Source organism: Chionomys nivalis, chromosome 15 (genome assembly GCF_950005125.1).
Source record: "Chionomys nivalis chromosome 15, mChiNiv1.1, whole genome shotgun sequence".
In the NCBI taxonomy this organism is placed as follows: Eukaryota; Metazoa; Chordata; class Mammalia; order Rodentia; family Cricetidae; genus Chionomys; species Chionomys nivalis.
Genome location: NC_080100.1, coordinates 22130348 through 22145748, shown reverse-complemented (window position 1 = coordinate 22145748; position 15401 = coordinate 22130348). Strand labels below are relative to the sequence as shown.

Sequence of the window (15401 nt, the reverse complement as noted above, 5' to 3'; positions counted from 1 at the left end):
TAATCAAGTCCACCGAAAGTCCTTACTACATTGCAAAAGGGAAAAAAATATCTGGTCAAGTTTAGTTCATATCTGACCCTAAACATCCTAAGGTTTGGTTTTAACCTGTGAGAAAAACATACCTACCCAGCTGGGGCTTTTAAGTCAAAAATAGCATGTGTTAGAATACGGAAGGAGATCCATATTCTAGGTTTTCATATTCTTATTGTTTTGATTTAAAAATATGCTTTTATACACACTTGCATGCAGGGAGCAAATTCCTCCCTGCTTCTCTGTGCCCCTAAACTAAATGTTATAGAAGGGGGCTGAGGAACCCAATTCTCTGGACAATAAAGGCAAGAGCCTTCTTCAGGGCCTACCTGAAGTGTGGCTGACCAAGGCTGGTGTGGATAGCATGGACTGCAATATTCTTCAAGCTCATCTCTCCCACTTAACTAACCTAGGGAGTCTGCTGAGAATGGACTGATTAGGAGACACTTTTGGTGAATGAAATCAGAATCCTAACCTCGTCCATTGTGGTAGATTGAATGTAAGTTTTCCCCATAAGCTCATAGGAAGTGGCACTATTAGGAGGTGTGGCTTTGTTGGAGGAAGTGTGGCCTTGTTGGAGGAAGTGTGTCATTGCAGAAGCAGGCTTTGAGGTCTTATATATGTTCAAGCCATGTCCAGTGTCTCAGACCACTTCCTGTTGCCTTTAAGTCAAGATGTAGGGCTCTCAGCTACCTCTCCAGCACCACGTCTGCCTGCACACCACCATGTCCCACTACAATGATAATGGATTAAACCTCTGAAAATGTAAGACACCCCATTAAATGTTTTCCTTTATAAGAGTTGCCATGTTGTGATATCTCTTCACAGCAATAGAAACCCTAACTAAGACACCAATAAACAGTGCCCTCTTTGTTAGAGAACTCTCTGAGAAAAGCATACAGCCTTTAGGATCACATTTATTTGGATCCAAATCTCTAAGTCTATGGATTTGAGAAAAATCTTCAGAACCTTGGGCTCCATTCTGTCAAATGTGAGCTTCATATTGGGCAGTTATAGAACTTTAAATGAAATTGTTTCTTAAAAGGACCTAGCTCAGCTGGGGATTTTAGCAAACACAACCATTTTTAATCTCACTTTTCTTAGAAGGCAGCAATTCAGTGCCAATATCACATTGAGATGTACAAGTATAAATGATGAGGAAAGGGAAGAGAATGGGGTATCCCCCTTGTCTTAAATCTAAACATCAAAAAAAAAAAATCTGAACATGCTAAATCGGCCCAACTGCCTGCCATATATTTAGAGACCTAGATATATTCAATGAGAAAAATAATTTTAATATGTTCACTTCTTGACTGTTGAAATCCACAAATATACCATCTTGTGGCTATCATATTGTCAGCAAAGACCTTATCTTGCAGGATTTGTCTAAAATGCTCATCACTGAGAGTGATATGCTTAATGTATATATGTGTGTGTATACATATATATATATATAATACACTGCATATTATTACAATCAGCTTCTGCAATTCTAGATCCTAAGCTAATAAGAGATAAACTGATTATGTCCAGTATAGAATTTGACAAAAAACATAGATGAGGTAAGATTTTTGCCTAATTAGATAACCACCAGCACCTGGCCGAATCAGACAAGCTGATTCATATACCAGAGTGACGACATGGTTTGTGTCTGTGGAAAATCTGACAGAAGAGGCAGAACTTACCTCTGCAATAGGGTAAGGAGGCTTTTAGTCTCTCTGCTCTTGATGTGCTCACTTCCATAGACAAGAATTTGAACCATCAGACACTGTAGGTGAAATGGGAAATGTAACATGTTACAGACACTCAGAGCAAACACGTCAATGTCAATTGCAAACCAAAACCAAAAGCAGACTGGTGGACCTGGGCTGTCCAAAGTTTACAGATGGAATGCATGCACTTCATTCCACTGGTTTCTGGCCAGAGAGAAGAGCGGTATGGACTGAAGGCTCAAGTTACTTTCTGTAGCCTGCATGGGATATATACGCAATTCAGTTTACTGCACTTGTTGCTATAGACGACCAAAGCATCAGGACCCCAAAGTGATAGCATCCCTCCTTAAGACATGGTTATAACACTGGTTTCTGTCAGGATATCTTTTTTAAAAATTCAAGCTAAATAGATACAATTGACTTCCTGTATGCCCGGCAAAGCTGCCTTGTAGTCTAATGCGGATCACATTATTCTTAGGCAGGTTTCTTGACATTTTATTGCTGACATTTGTTTCCACATAAAATGAATTTAATCTCTATCTCAAACAGCCAATAGAAAGTAAGCAAATGCATGAACTGATTTTCAAGACACCAGACATCAGGCAATAAAAAAAAAAAGTGATTATCACAAAGAGAGAAAGTGAGTGTGGTAAACGACATGATTGTCCTAGGTTACCTCTTTGCATTTCTGGGCTATCACACAGAAAAGAGAGAGCAAATTAGGTTCACCAGAATCTCTCATGGAGCTGAGAGTCCAAGTAGACTTCTAGAGAATGGATACAGAAAGGAGACACCTTCACAGGAAAACATTGAGTGTGGGCAGTGTTCCCCCAAGTAGCAAAGGTTAGCCCTTGCATGAGAGGAAACAGCAGAGAGCACAGAAAGGAGTCATGGGTGGGGGGATCCTGGGCAGAGCACCTGGCATTTATGCCAGGTTAAGTTAGTGACTGTTCTCACCCTTGACTAAATGGTGTCTAGTCTCATGTGAGATCTCCAAAGCCACACATGGACCAAGCTGTTTACAAGTAGTTTAACCGAAATGAATTTCAAGAATAATTACAAGACTACAATGAGATCCAATACCTAATAAGATCTATAGTGTCAGCCTTTAATCCCAGCACTCTGAGGCAGAGGTTGACAGATATCTGAGTTGGGGGCCAGCCTGGTCTACAGAGCAAGTTCCAGGACTCTGGTATCCAAACGAAGATTACTCACTCAGCATGAAAAACAAACAAACAAACAAACAAAAAACAGTGAAACCTATAATGATAAAAAGCATCCAATCAAAACAAACCAAGAAGCATATAGGAACAGTGGCACATTCCTATAATCCAGCTCTCCACTAAAGCAACAATCAGGAAGTTAAGTTCAGAATGATATATTTTAAATAGGATAAAAATGCAAAATCAGATAAATATGAGAAAATATGGGCAAGACATATATTGAAAACTACAAAATATTATTGTGATAAATTATATTTTTTTCTTTTTCTTTTCTATCTTTTTTTTTTTTTTTTTTTTTTTTTTTGGTTTTTCGAGACAGGGTTTCTCTGTAGCTTTGGAGCCTGTCCTGAAACTAGCTCTTGTAGACCAGGCTGGCCTCGAACTCACAGAGATCCGCCTGCCTCTGCCTCCCGAGTGCTGGCATTAAAGGCATGCACCACCACTGCCTGGCAATAAATTTTAATTTACATTAATTCTGTAATCAATGTCATGAGAGAGGTAACAAACATTATTAAGATGTCACATCCCACCTGGGTGATGGTGGTGTTAGGGCAATAGCACAAGCACAAGCAAGCACATGCAAACTCACAATGAGTAAGCAAAATTGTCCAAAACAACCTGTGCGCAGACCAAAAACATGGTAACTAATGACGCGCGCTCCTAGTCAATCACAACATGCCAGCAGTGACCACCAGTTTCAAAAAGACCAACAAGAAATGTTCTTGTGGCAGCTTAATTTCCCTAACCCCATAACCGCCCCCCCCACACACACCTTTTTACAATAAAGAGTTCTGCATTGAAATCTCCAGAGTCTGTGTCTTTCACATCTTGTCACTCCCTGCCGCCCCTCCCTGGGAAACAAGGATAGCACAACAGGCAGCAGCAAAAACTACAGTGGCCCATTGTCCTCCACACTTTAATCCCAGCACTCAGAGGCAGAGGCAGGCAGATCTCTGTGAGTGTGAGGCCAGTCTGATCTGCACTGTGTGTTACAGGACTGCCAGGGCTATTACACAGAGAAACCCTGTCTTGTAAAACCACATAATAAGGAGAGAGAGACAGAGAGACAGAGAGACAGAGAGAGACAGAGAGACAGAGAGAGACAGAGAGAGACAGAGAGAGAGAATCTCTACAAACAAATCTGGGCCTTCTGTGCAATCTCAGTCACAACTCCACCAAGTTTTAAAATATGAATTGACAGAGTGACTGTAAAATTCCTCTAGAAATGCAAAAATCCCAGAATACCATCAATAAATTTGAAGCAAAACTAGAAGTTCCCCAATTTAAGCCTTGTTTTAAAACAACACTATCCAATACGCATTAGCATATAGACAGACAAATCAATGGAGCAGAAGTCTGGACGTGCAGAGGAGTCTTTATTAAATCTGTTAGCATGCAGAGCCATGGGTTTCATTTCCATATGCATATATCGGTTTACATGGTTCTTGCTGCCCCAGTGGCCACTGTCCCGATGAGTGACCCCTTCCTCACCATCTACTTCCTCATCTTTTTGCTCTCATTCACACTCATCACATGATGCTCTCTGGTTCCTCCTCCCCCTTCTCTTTAGACGCTTCTCCTCATAGTTACTTCTCTACTTTTTTTTAAACTCTGAAACACAGCTATTTTGAGACAGATTCTTAGACCCACTTGGCCTTGAAATTTACAGCCATCCTCCTGGCCCTGCATCCCAATTTCTAGGATTACAGGCTTACATCATGCTCTTAGCATTGAATCTGCCTTTTTAGAAATAAAAATTTGGGCTGAGAGATGGCTCAGCCATTAAAGGTTAGGCTCATAGGCGCACAAGCAAAAGATAAGAAATGCACGGTTCCACTAAGGTTTATCTTGTAAGAAAGCTGGGTGACAGTCTCACCCTTTCCAAAGCCCAGGCTACACCCTGATGAGGTCAATAGCCGAGCGCTGTTTTCAATCCTTCAGAGGGGTCCTCTGTGATGGTGGTGGTCACACCCCAGAGCCGGCCAGAGGGGTGCTCTGTGATGTTTTTGTTTGTTTGTTTGGTCGGTTTAGTTTTGTGAGACAGGATTTTTCTGTGTAGCCCATGACTGTGCTGGAACTCACTTTGTTGACCAGGCTGGCCTTGAACTCACAGAGATCTACTTGCCTCTGTCTCCAAGTCCAGGAACCAAAGGAGTGCACCCCCATGCCTTGCTTAGCTCACTGAGTCTCTAGCATTTTGTTGTTGTTGTTGTTGTTGGTATACTCACTGGTTATATACCTTAGAAAGGTTTAAAAAAAAATCAGAAAAGATATACATATTGTGCTGACTGTTGTTGATTGTCAACTTGACCACATCTGGAATTAACTAAGACTCAGGTGGCTGGGCACACCCGTGAGGAATTTTTCTTAAATCATTGAAGTGGGAAGCCCCACCTTTAATCCGGATCTTTTGAGGTAGAAACACCCACCTTTAATCTGGGTCACACCTCCTGCTGGAAACCTATACAAAGGACATGGATGAAGGAAGCTTTAGCTCTTGGCCTGCTTGCCCTCACGCTTGCTAGCAAGTTCAGCCCATCACTGGCATTAGAGCCTCCTTCTTCAGGATCCCAGTGTATAATGAAGACCAGCTGAGACATCCAGCCTTGTGGAATGAGCAGCTACTAGATTCTTACACTTTGTGTTGGTAGAAAGTCATTGTTGGAATAGCTGGATGGACCACAGACTGCAAGCCACTCTAATAAAACCTGTGTGTGTGTGATCATTCTGTTGGTCCTGATCCTCTAGAGAACCTTGACTAATATACATACATATATGCACACACTTCCCCCCATATTCTGCTTATAATAAGCCCATGAAAAAACTGTAACAAAATCAACCAGAGGTCGCCTTTCTTCGCTCACCTTCCTTAGCAGCCGAATCGCCTTTCTGAGCTCTCCTTTGGCAAAACAGATGCTGCCCATATTATAAAAGGTCTCGGCTACTTTTTCACCACAGACACCATAGATGCCAGAATTCAGTGTACACATTAGCAGTCTGTAAGCCTCCTAGGGAGTAAAAATTCAAAATAAAATTAGCCATGTCTATGATGTGGGTATGGTGAAAGGTCCTTTTCCCCACAATGACACAGTCAGGAGCAGTCAGTGATGATAACTCACCCAAGAATTCTACCTTATGCTGAATTAATGTTCCCACTGATAATTAATACCAATTAATTCACATATGCAGTACCAGCTAATCTTCATGCTGTTCTATGGGATGGGAGCTTTCGCTGTGCTTACTTTACAGAGAATGGAAAGAGGCCTAATAAAAGCTCAGCTCTTTCTCAAGATGGCTTTGGCCACAGAGTCAGTATTCCATGCCAGCCTAAATTCCATGGCCCCGACTTTTTGTTTCTTCCACTTTTTAAACTTTCAGAAAAGCCCAAGAATAGCAGACTCATAAAATTTCTACCTAGATTCACGGTGTTTACCACTTCTCCACATTTATTTTATTGCTACTGTCTTAGATATATGTATATATGAAGATGAGTACATATGCATATATTGTTATTGAAAATCAGTTGTAAGCCGGGCGGTGGTGGTGCATGTCTTTAACCCCAACACTCGGATCTCTGTGAGTTCGAGGCCAGCCTGGTCTACAAGAGCACGTTCCAGGACAGGCACCAAAACTACAGAGAAACCCTATCTCAAAAATCCAAAAAAAAAAAAAATAAATAAATAAATAAAAATAAGAAAGAAAGAAAGGAAAGAAAATCAGTTGTAGACACCGAGAAACTTTACTCCTAAATATTGAACCCTCTGTAGACTATATAGTATACCATTGCCACTCTAAATGTTACATGGATACAATACTATCTACCAAACATGTAGATTTTCTAATTGTTTTAATATTATTTATAATTTAAAAAGAGGAACATGTCTGATCATAGCTTGCACTTTTGTGTTTGGGCTTCTTCGCAACAGTTCTTCCTTCCCTTTCTCTTCTGTACCATTGACATTTACGACAGTCCAAGCCACTCGTCTTCAGTACAGGGTTCTCCCTATCTGCTTGCTCCACAGCAAAGTGTTCAGTGTAGGCCCACAAACCACTCCTCATATCAGTTGTCTACATTTGCCTTTCCGATATTTTGTCTTTTTAAAAATCTTTAAAATGTAATTTTTAAATTAGCGTATAAAGTTGCAGGTTTCCATGACATGATTATACGTACGTCATTCAGGTTAATTCTCCACACTCACCCGCTGTCTGCACACCGCCCTTCCTTCCAGTCTTCTTTCATCCTCCTCCATTTTCTCCCCCTTTCTTTAAACCCCCATCCTGGTGTCATGGGTCCCCTTCTAATTTCCCAGCCTTTATTCATGTTTACTCGCACCTGAATACACATTCTTTTTCTCTTTGGAAGCTGCTTTCGTTGTGAGGCTGTGCCTGGCCTGAAACTTGCTATGTAGACCAGGTTAGCCTGATAGAGCTCTGCTTGCCTCTACCTCCCAGAGCTGGGATTAAAGGCCTGTGCCGCCATGCTGAGCCTGAATATACAAATTTACTGGAGGTTAGGATCCACATGTGAAAAGGGACATTTGGTGTTTGATCTTCTGAGCCTGGGCTACCTCCTTAAACAGTGGTTCTCAACCTTCCTAATGCTGTGATCCTGTAACACAGTTCCTCATGTTGTAGTGACCCCCAAGCCATAAAATTACTTTCATTGCTACTTCCTAACTGTAATTGTGTACTGCTATGAATTGTAATGTAAATATTTATTCTTTCTGGTGGGCTTAGGTAAACCCTGTAAAAGGGTTGTTTGATCCCAAAAGGGTTGTTTGAGCCTAAAGGGGATCGAGACCCACAGGTTGAGAAACGCTGTCCTCATACTACAATACTTTCCATTTCCACCTTTTTCAGAAAATGTTTTTCCTTCCTTCCTTCCTTCCTTCCTTCCTTCCTTCCTTCCTTCCTTCCTTCCTTCCTTTCTTTTTCTTTTTCTCTCTCCCTTTCTTTCTTTCCTTCCTTCCTTCCTTCCTTCCTTCCTTCCTTCCTTCCTTCCTTCCTTCCTTCCTTCCCACCTCTCTCTCTCCTCTCTCTCTCTCCTCTCTCTCTCTCTCTCTCTCTCTCTCTCTCTCTCTCTCTCTCTCTCTCTCTCTCTCTCTCTCTCTCTCTCTCTCTCTCTTCTAGACAACATTTCTCTTTGTAGCCTTGACTGTCCAGGAACTCACTTTGTAGACCAGACTGGACTTGAACTCACAGATACCCGCCTGTTTCTGCCTCCCAACATCTTTCTTTACCCACTGACTAAATCTCACTGTACCACACGTCCATCCATACTCGGTGGATATTCAGACTGATCGCACTTCCTTGCTATTGTGAAACAAACAGCAACGAAGGCAGATATGCGAGTATCTCTGTAGCGCGACAGGTAGACCACTTCTGGGCAAGTGGCTGGGTCGTGCGGCAGTTTTAGTTTTACATTTTTGAGATGCCGCTACACTGATTTCTACCAACAGTAGACAGCGGTTCCTCCTTCAACATATCACTGCCAGCATTTGCCGCCATCTGCTCTCTTAATTTCTAGAAAGTTCTTTTCTTGATTTTCTAGCCATCTCACTCAGGTGAGATTGAATTTCAATGAGGCTTAATTTGTGATTCTCTGATGGCTACAGACATTAGCCACTTTAACACATATTTATTGGGTATCTGTACTTCTTTAGAGAGCTGTTTGTTCAGGTCACTGTGTAGTTTTCTTTCACCCTCCCCTTGGTGTCTAGTGTTTCCATTTCTTTATATATTCTAGGCATATCTACTTGTAAACATGTATTATTTAGGAAGAGTGAAGAGGTTTAGGTATTCAGTTCCTGCTGTACTCTCATGAATTATGTCTGGCACCGCCTAATTACCCATTGTCGAATGTATAAACAGAACATTTCTTTAGTACTAAGTTGAACATATAATCATCATTTTTATGTGCTGTATGGAACCAAACAGTTTACATATTTTAATATCTTAATAGTTTTGAGAATTTCAAACATGAGTATGCTATATTTACCTCCTTTCTACCCTTCATTCTCTTCTCTCCAACTTCTTCCACACAGCCCTCTCCCACATACATTCCCTTCTCAAGTTCCATATGTACACGGGTTTGGAGTTCACCATGTAGGCTTGACAACATATTAGGGGGTTCACCCCTGAAGAAAACTTGGTTCTCCCTCCCTCTGCAGTCACCAACTGCCTGAAGGTCTTCATCTGGGCATGTACCTTGTGAACTTTTCCCTGGTTGGTATGTCCACTGGTGTGGTCTTGTTTTACTGTTTTATTGTTAGGAGTTCAAGGGTACAGCTTACATGTTCTGACCAGAGAAACCACCTCACAGCAGTTCTCCTGGTCCTCTGGCTCTTACAATCTTTCTATTTCCTCTCTCGCAAAGCTTGTAATGCTCCCCGAGTCTTAGGGGTTGTTGACCGAAACATATTTAAGGATAACTACTACTACTTTTCAGCGAATAATGCCAAAAGTTCAGGAATCTCAAAACTCTATGCTTTTGCATTTTTTAGAATAAGAAAGTGTAGATATAGTTGAAAGATGTCTCCGTATTCAAAAATAATTTACCTACCTAAGTAAATTTATTTCTAAGTATGTCCTCCTTTTTATACTCATATAAATGGGATTTTCTTTACTTTTCAGATTTTCCATTAATAGTGCACAGATACAAAACCCATTTTTGTCGTTATCTTTTCTAAAATCGTCGAACTTACTAAGTGTGTGTGTGTGTGCGTGCGTGAGAGAGAGAGAGAGAAAGAGAGATCTTTAGGACTTTTATGTAACATCTCATCATTCTGAAGAGATAATTCAGCTTCCTCTTCTAATTTGAATACTGTATTGTTTCTTTTTCCAGACTACTCCCTTAGTACGTTCAGCACATTAAAAGGAAGTGCTGAGAGTGGACCTTCTCGTCCTGTCCCTACTCTATACCACTCAGAGGAAAGCTTCAAGTTTTCCCCCACAGACTCTGATACCAGCATGGACTTTTCATCTGTGGCCTGTCTTAGGCTGTGGAATTTTTCTTCTCTTTCAGTCTGTTGAACATGTGAAACATGTGGCCAAGTCACATGCATTTCTGTTCTGGTTTTCTACAAGGAACCTATAACTCACACCTGGCTTGGTAGTAGGCTAAAAAAATTGATTTTCAAAGCAGAAGCTGTGCAATCAAACTACACATAAGCAACCTCATGAAATAGTTGTTGAGCACCTACTATGTGCTAGGTACTGTTTGACACACTGGGTACAGAGCAGTGAACAAAGTAGAGAACAGTTCCTGCCCTAAGGGAGCTTCCTCTCTAGACGGCAGAGCCATTGCTTTATAGCAGATTAGAACTCACTTGCACTCAAGGCCTTTTTTCGTCTGTTTTCAAAAGCTCATTATTCTAGAGAGCACATGGTTTTAGAAGAGGAGGGCTGTGAACATCCTTAGTCATCAGAGAAATGCAAATCAAAACAACTCTGAGATTCCATCTTACACCTGTAAGAATGGCCAAGATCAAAAACACTGATGACAACTTATGCTGGAGAGGTTGTGGGGAAAAGGGAACACATCTTCATTGCTGGTGGGAATGCAAGCTGGTACAGCCCCTTTGGATGTCAGTGTGGCAATTTCTCAGAAAATTAGGAAACAACCTTCTGCAAGATCCAGTAATAACACTTTTGGGTATATATCCAAAGGATGCTCAATTGTGCCACAAGGATATGTGCTCAACTATGTTCATAGCAGCATTTGTCATAGCCAGAACCTGGAAACAACCTAAATGCCTTTCCATCAAAGAATGGATAAAAAAGAATGTGGTACATTTATACAATGAAGTACTACACAATGAAATAATGACAGCTTGAATTTTGCAGGAAAATGGATGGAACTAGAAAACATTATTTTGAGTGAGGTAACCCAGACACAGAAAAACAATTATCACATGTACTCACTCATAAGTGGTTTTTAAACATTAAGCAAAGAAAGTCAGCCTACAAACCACAATCCCAAGAGAACTTAGACAACAATATGGACACTAAGAGAGATTTACATAGATCTAATCTACACGAGAAGTAGAAAGTATAAAAAGACAAGATCTCCTGAGTAAACTAGGAGCATGGGGTCCTTGGGGGAAGGTTGAAGGGAGAGGGAAGAGGCAGAGAGGGGAGCAGAGAAAAATGTAGAGCTCAATAAATATCATGGAAAAAAATTTTTAAAAAATTAAAAAAAAAGAGGAGGGCTGTGAAGCACTTCATGTGTACAATTTTATTATGAACAAGATTGTTGTGGAATATTATTTTAATTGGGCAAAGATGTGTTATATTTGTTTATGCTGCATCCGTTTAACTATGTAAAGATGTGCTGCATTTGTTTCACCTTGCCTGCCTAATGCACCTGATTGTTCTAATAAAAAGCTGAATGGCCAATAGCTAGGTAGCGTAAGGATAGGTGAGGCTGTCAGGCAGAGAGAATAAACAGGAGGAGAAATCTAGGCTAAAAAGAACAAAAGAAGAAGAAGAGAGAATGTGGGAGAAAAAGAGGGAGACACCCTGGCCAAGTAAGGTAGCCACCAACCAGAAGACTCGGAGTAGAAGCATACAGAAAGGAAAGCAAAAAGTCCTGAGGCAAAATGTAGATGAAGAAAAACTGGTTAAGTTGTAAGAGCAGGCAAGAAATGAGCCTGAACTAGGTTGAGCCCTCATAACTAATACTAAGTCTCTGTGTCATGATTTGGGAGCTGGTTGGCGGCCTAAAAAGAGAGAACAAGATCTTGATGTTCGTTGCACCATCATATAACAAGAATAAGCTCTTTGGAGCCCATTCCCTAAGGATGGACACCTTGCTCAGCATAGATACAGTGAGGAGGGCCTTAGTCCTGCCTCAAGTGATGTGGCAGACTTTGTTGACTCCCCATGGGAGGCCTCACCCTCTCTGAGGAGTGGATGGGGGTGGGGTGGGGAGAAGATGGAGGAGTGGCAGGACTGGAGGGAGAGGGAACTAGGATTGGTGTGTAAAATAAGACTGTTTGAAAAATAAAAAAATAAGCTATTAAAGGCTGAAAAACTCATCATTGAAATATAATCATAGAGCTGAGATTATTTTATGGCACTGAGATTCAAAATTAACCTTCTGAGCCATTAGAAAATGTCATAGTCACTATGTTTCTTTCATTTTTACAAATACTAGTTAGTAAAAACAGCATTAGTTGTAAAAATACTTTTATGTGGCATAAAAAGCTTTTATTAATAAAAAGAAACAATTTCTTAACCCTATGCTTATAAACTCATTTTTAAACTTGTTGTTAGCTGGCAGAGGAGATGATGTCAAATCTCTCCAAGTGTCCCCACTTGTCTGAGGACGTATAAGATTGGTTTGGTCAACTCAAAGTCAGATAGAATCTCAGAACACAATTCTCACTGTATTCAAATACATAGAGCTTAGGTCATAACTTCCTAAGCAAATGACTTAGACTAGTGGGGTCATTAAATAAAAATGTCAGTAGCTGTGCTGGTTATTTTTAATATTAGCTGGACACAAGTTGGAGAGGAGGGAACCTCAATAGAGAAAAATACACCTATACATCAGCTGTGGGTCATTTTATTAGGGATTGATGGGCCCAGTCCATTGTGGTCTTGGGTGTAAGAAAGGCTGAGCAAGCCTTAGGGAACAAGCCAGTAAGCAGTACTCCTCCATGGCCTCTGCATCAGCTCCAAGTTTGTCCTACATAGGTTTCTGCCCTAACTTCCCTCAGTGATGGCCTGTGATGTCGAAGTGTGAGCTGAAATAAGTCCTTTCCTTCCCAGTGTTGTATATGGACTTGGTGTTCCATCTCAGCTCTAGAACTCATAATGGAGACAGCACCTCACTTTACGGAAGTTAAATGTGAAGATGAGGTTGTGTCTAGTGAGCGATGAAGGTCAGACTGAAAGGGAAACACAACCATGAAAAAAGAAAGAAACCAGCAGTTAGATCCAAAGGTAGTGGCTAGGTTTGACTCCAATTAATAAATCTATAAAGGTAGAGCTTGAAATGTACTGGATTTGAAGGACTTCACGTATTACAACAAAAGCAAACTATTTTATCAATATCATAAGCCACAACAAGTTCTGTGTGTGACACCAGTTTTATCTGACCCTTGTGTGAACTCTAGTTTCTGAACTGTGAGACAAAACAAGGCCATCTATCTATATCTAACAAACAACAGAGAAGTCATGTTTACGACTTGGTGACCTTACATGATTTTCGCCATTTTGGAGGAGCCATGTACAAAAGTCTTCAATGGTGGTGAGACTCTCAGAGTCGTCAGAGCCCAGTATCTGATATGCACTAATACTCCTTATGAAATATATCTCAACGGCATCTGAAAAAACGGAGAGGATTATTTAAAGCAAATTTCAAGCCTTCGTAAATGTCCAATATCATCTTGGGTCCCTTTGGCATCATCATGCTTAAAGTCTGTGTCTGCTCGTACCTCAGGTTTCACAAAACCCTTCAAAGCATCAACACACGATCAGACAGAATCAGACGATAGACTCATGATGAAACACACGTATGGATTTCAAGTGGGGGGAGGGGTAACGGTCCAAATAGTCCTGCTATCCAAAAGGCCCAAATAATTCTCCTATTAGACACCCAGGGACATTAAAAGACCATATCTTTAGTTAAAACTTAGTTTGTGTTTATATATAATTATGTGTAGATATTAGAGATATATAATAACGTAAGTGTATGTATGTATACAGAAATATGATTTGGCAATTTTTACCATTGAAAAATTTACTGTTATTGAAGAAATGTACTGTTTCTCCTATTTGGTACAATAGTGGCTATGGGTTTGTCATATATAGACTTATTATGTTCAATCATGTTCCTTCGATTCTTAGTTTTCATAGGCTTTTATCAGAAAGGAACACTGACTTTTTTTATTATTGATTTTTATTGAGGTCTACATTTTTCTCTTTTCCCCTCCCTACCTCTCCCCCCCAACCCTCTCCCTACGTCCCCATGCTCCCAGTTTACTCAGATCTTGTCTTTTTCTACTTCCCATGTAGATTAGATCTATGTAAGTCTCTCTTATTGTCCTCATTGTTGTCTAAGTTCTCTGGGATTGTGATTTGTAGGCTGGTTTTCTTTGCCTTATGTTTAAAAACCACTTATGAGTGAGTACATGTGATAATTGTCTAACACTGAACTTTTTTTGAAGGTTTTATTCTGCATTGGTTGAGATGATCATGTTATTTCTGTGTTCTATTTATACTGTATTTTATTTACCGTATAGCAGTTACATATCTTGATTAAACCTTTCTTCTCTGGACTCAAACTGACCTAATCTTAATGTATCCTTGAAGTAGATTTGCAATAATTCTACTGAAAATTTTTGTGTCTCTGTTCATCATGAAAATTGTAGTTTTCCTTTTGGTTGTTGTAAACTTATTTAGATTTGGGATCAGGATAATGCTGGCTTCATTCATGAACTTGGCAGTGTTCAAATGTTTCCATTTTCTGTAACAGTTGGGAAGCTTTGGAGTTAGTTACCAGCAGTGAATTCATCCAGTCCTTGGCTTTTCTTTGTTGGACACTTTTTATTATTGCTTCAAATTTTTTATTATGGAATTACTAAGTAGTTTATAAGTCCTCTTAATTTAATTTTGATAAAACATATGTGCCTAGGAATTTGTTCATTTCTTTTGGATTTTCTTGGGTTTTTGTTGCGTTTTTGTTATTTTCTAATGTAGGCTTTCAAAGTATTTCCTAGGAATTATTTGAATTTCAGTGGACTCTGTACTAACTTTTTCCTTTTCCTCTTCACTGTGATTAATCTGGGTCTCCTCTTTCTTTTGTTTAGTTTGATTAGGGGTTTTAAAATCTTGTTTGATTTTCAAAGAACTAAACCCTTTGATTGATTCTTTATATAGTTCTTTTATGTCAATTTTATTAATTTCTTTTCTAATATGTATTATTTCTTACCATCTACAGATTTTAGTTTGGATTGTTCTGGTTCTTATAAGACTTTGAAGCACAGCATTATATTATTTGAAAGCACTCAGTTTGTCTTTAATTAATTGATTAACTAGAGACAAAGGGTCTCTCTACATAGTCCTGGATGTCCTAGAACTTACTATGTAGACCAGGCTGGCCTCAAAGTCAGTAAGATCCATCTGCCTCTGCAGGTCCTGTAATGCATCAGTGAGACATATGGCTAATGTACCCTGCTAGCCTCCCTGCCCATCAAGTCGCCTGCCCGCCCAGTTTTGTTTCTAATTTTATGTCCTCTGTACATATTCCTGCAAATGACATAGCTTCATTCTTCTTTATGGCTGGAAACATTTCACTGTGTGTGTATTTTATCCACTCCTGTGAATGGATACCTAGGTTGTTTCGTAATGTCACTGCTAATAAACGCCAATGTGCAAGTCTCTGTTTCCACTCCCGCTGACACTGTGTAAGAGTTTGCGTTGGTCCACG

General features: G+C 40.1%; 1 protein-coding gene across 1 annotated transcript in view; it reads right to left on the bottom strand.

Annotated features, from left to right (window-relative positions):
* Nucleotides 1-15401, bottom strand: part of Ttc23l (tetratricopeptide repeat domain 23 like) — a 44160-nt gene that overhangs the window by 5660 nt on the left and 23099 nt on the right. The window contains exons 9-11 of the mRNA XM_057790190.1: nucleotides 13172-13296; nucleotides 5830-5973; nucleotides 1716-1798 (exon numbers count right to left, since the gene is read on the bottom strand). Coding sequence (XP_057646173.1) covers nucleotides 1716-1798; nucleotides 5830-5973; nucleotides 13172-13296 — 352 coding nt within the window. The remainder of the gene's footprint in view (nucleotides 1-1715; nucleotides 1799-5829; nucleotides 5974-13171; nucleotides 13297-15401) is intronic.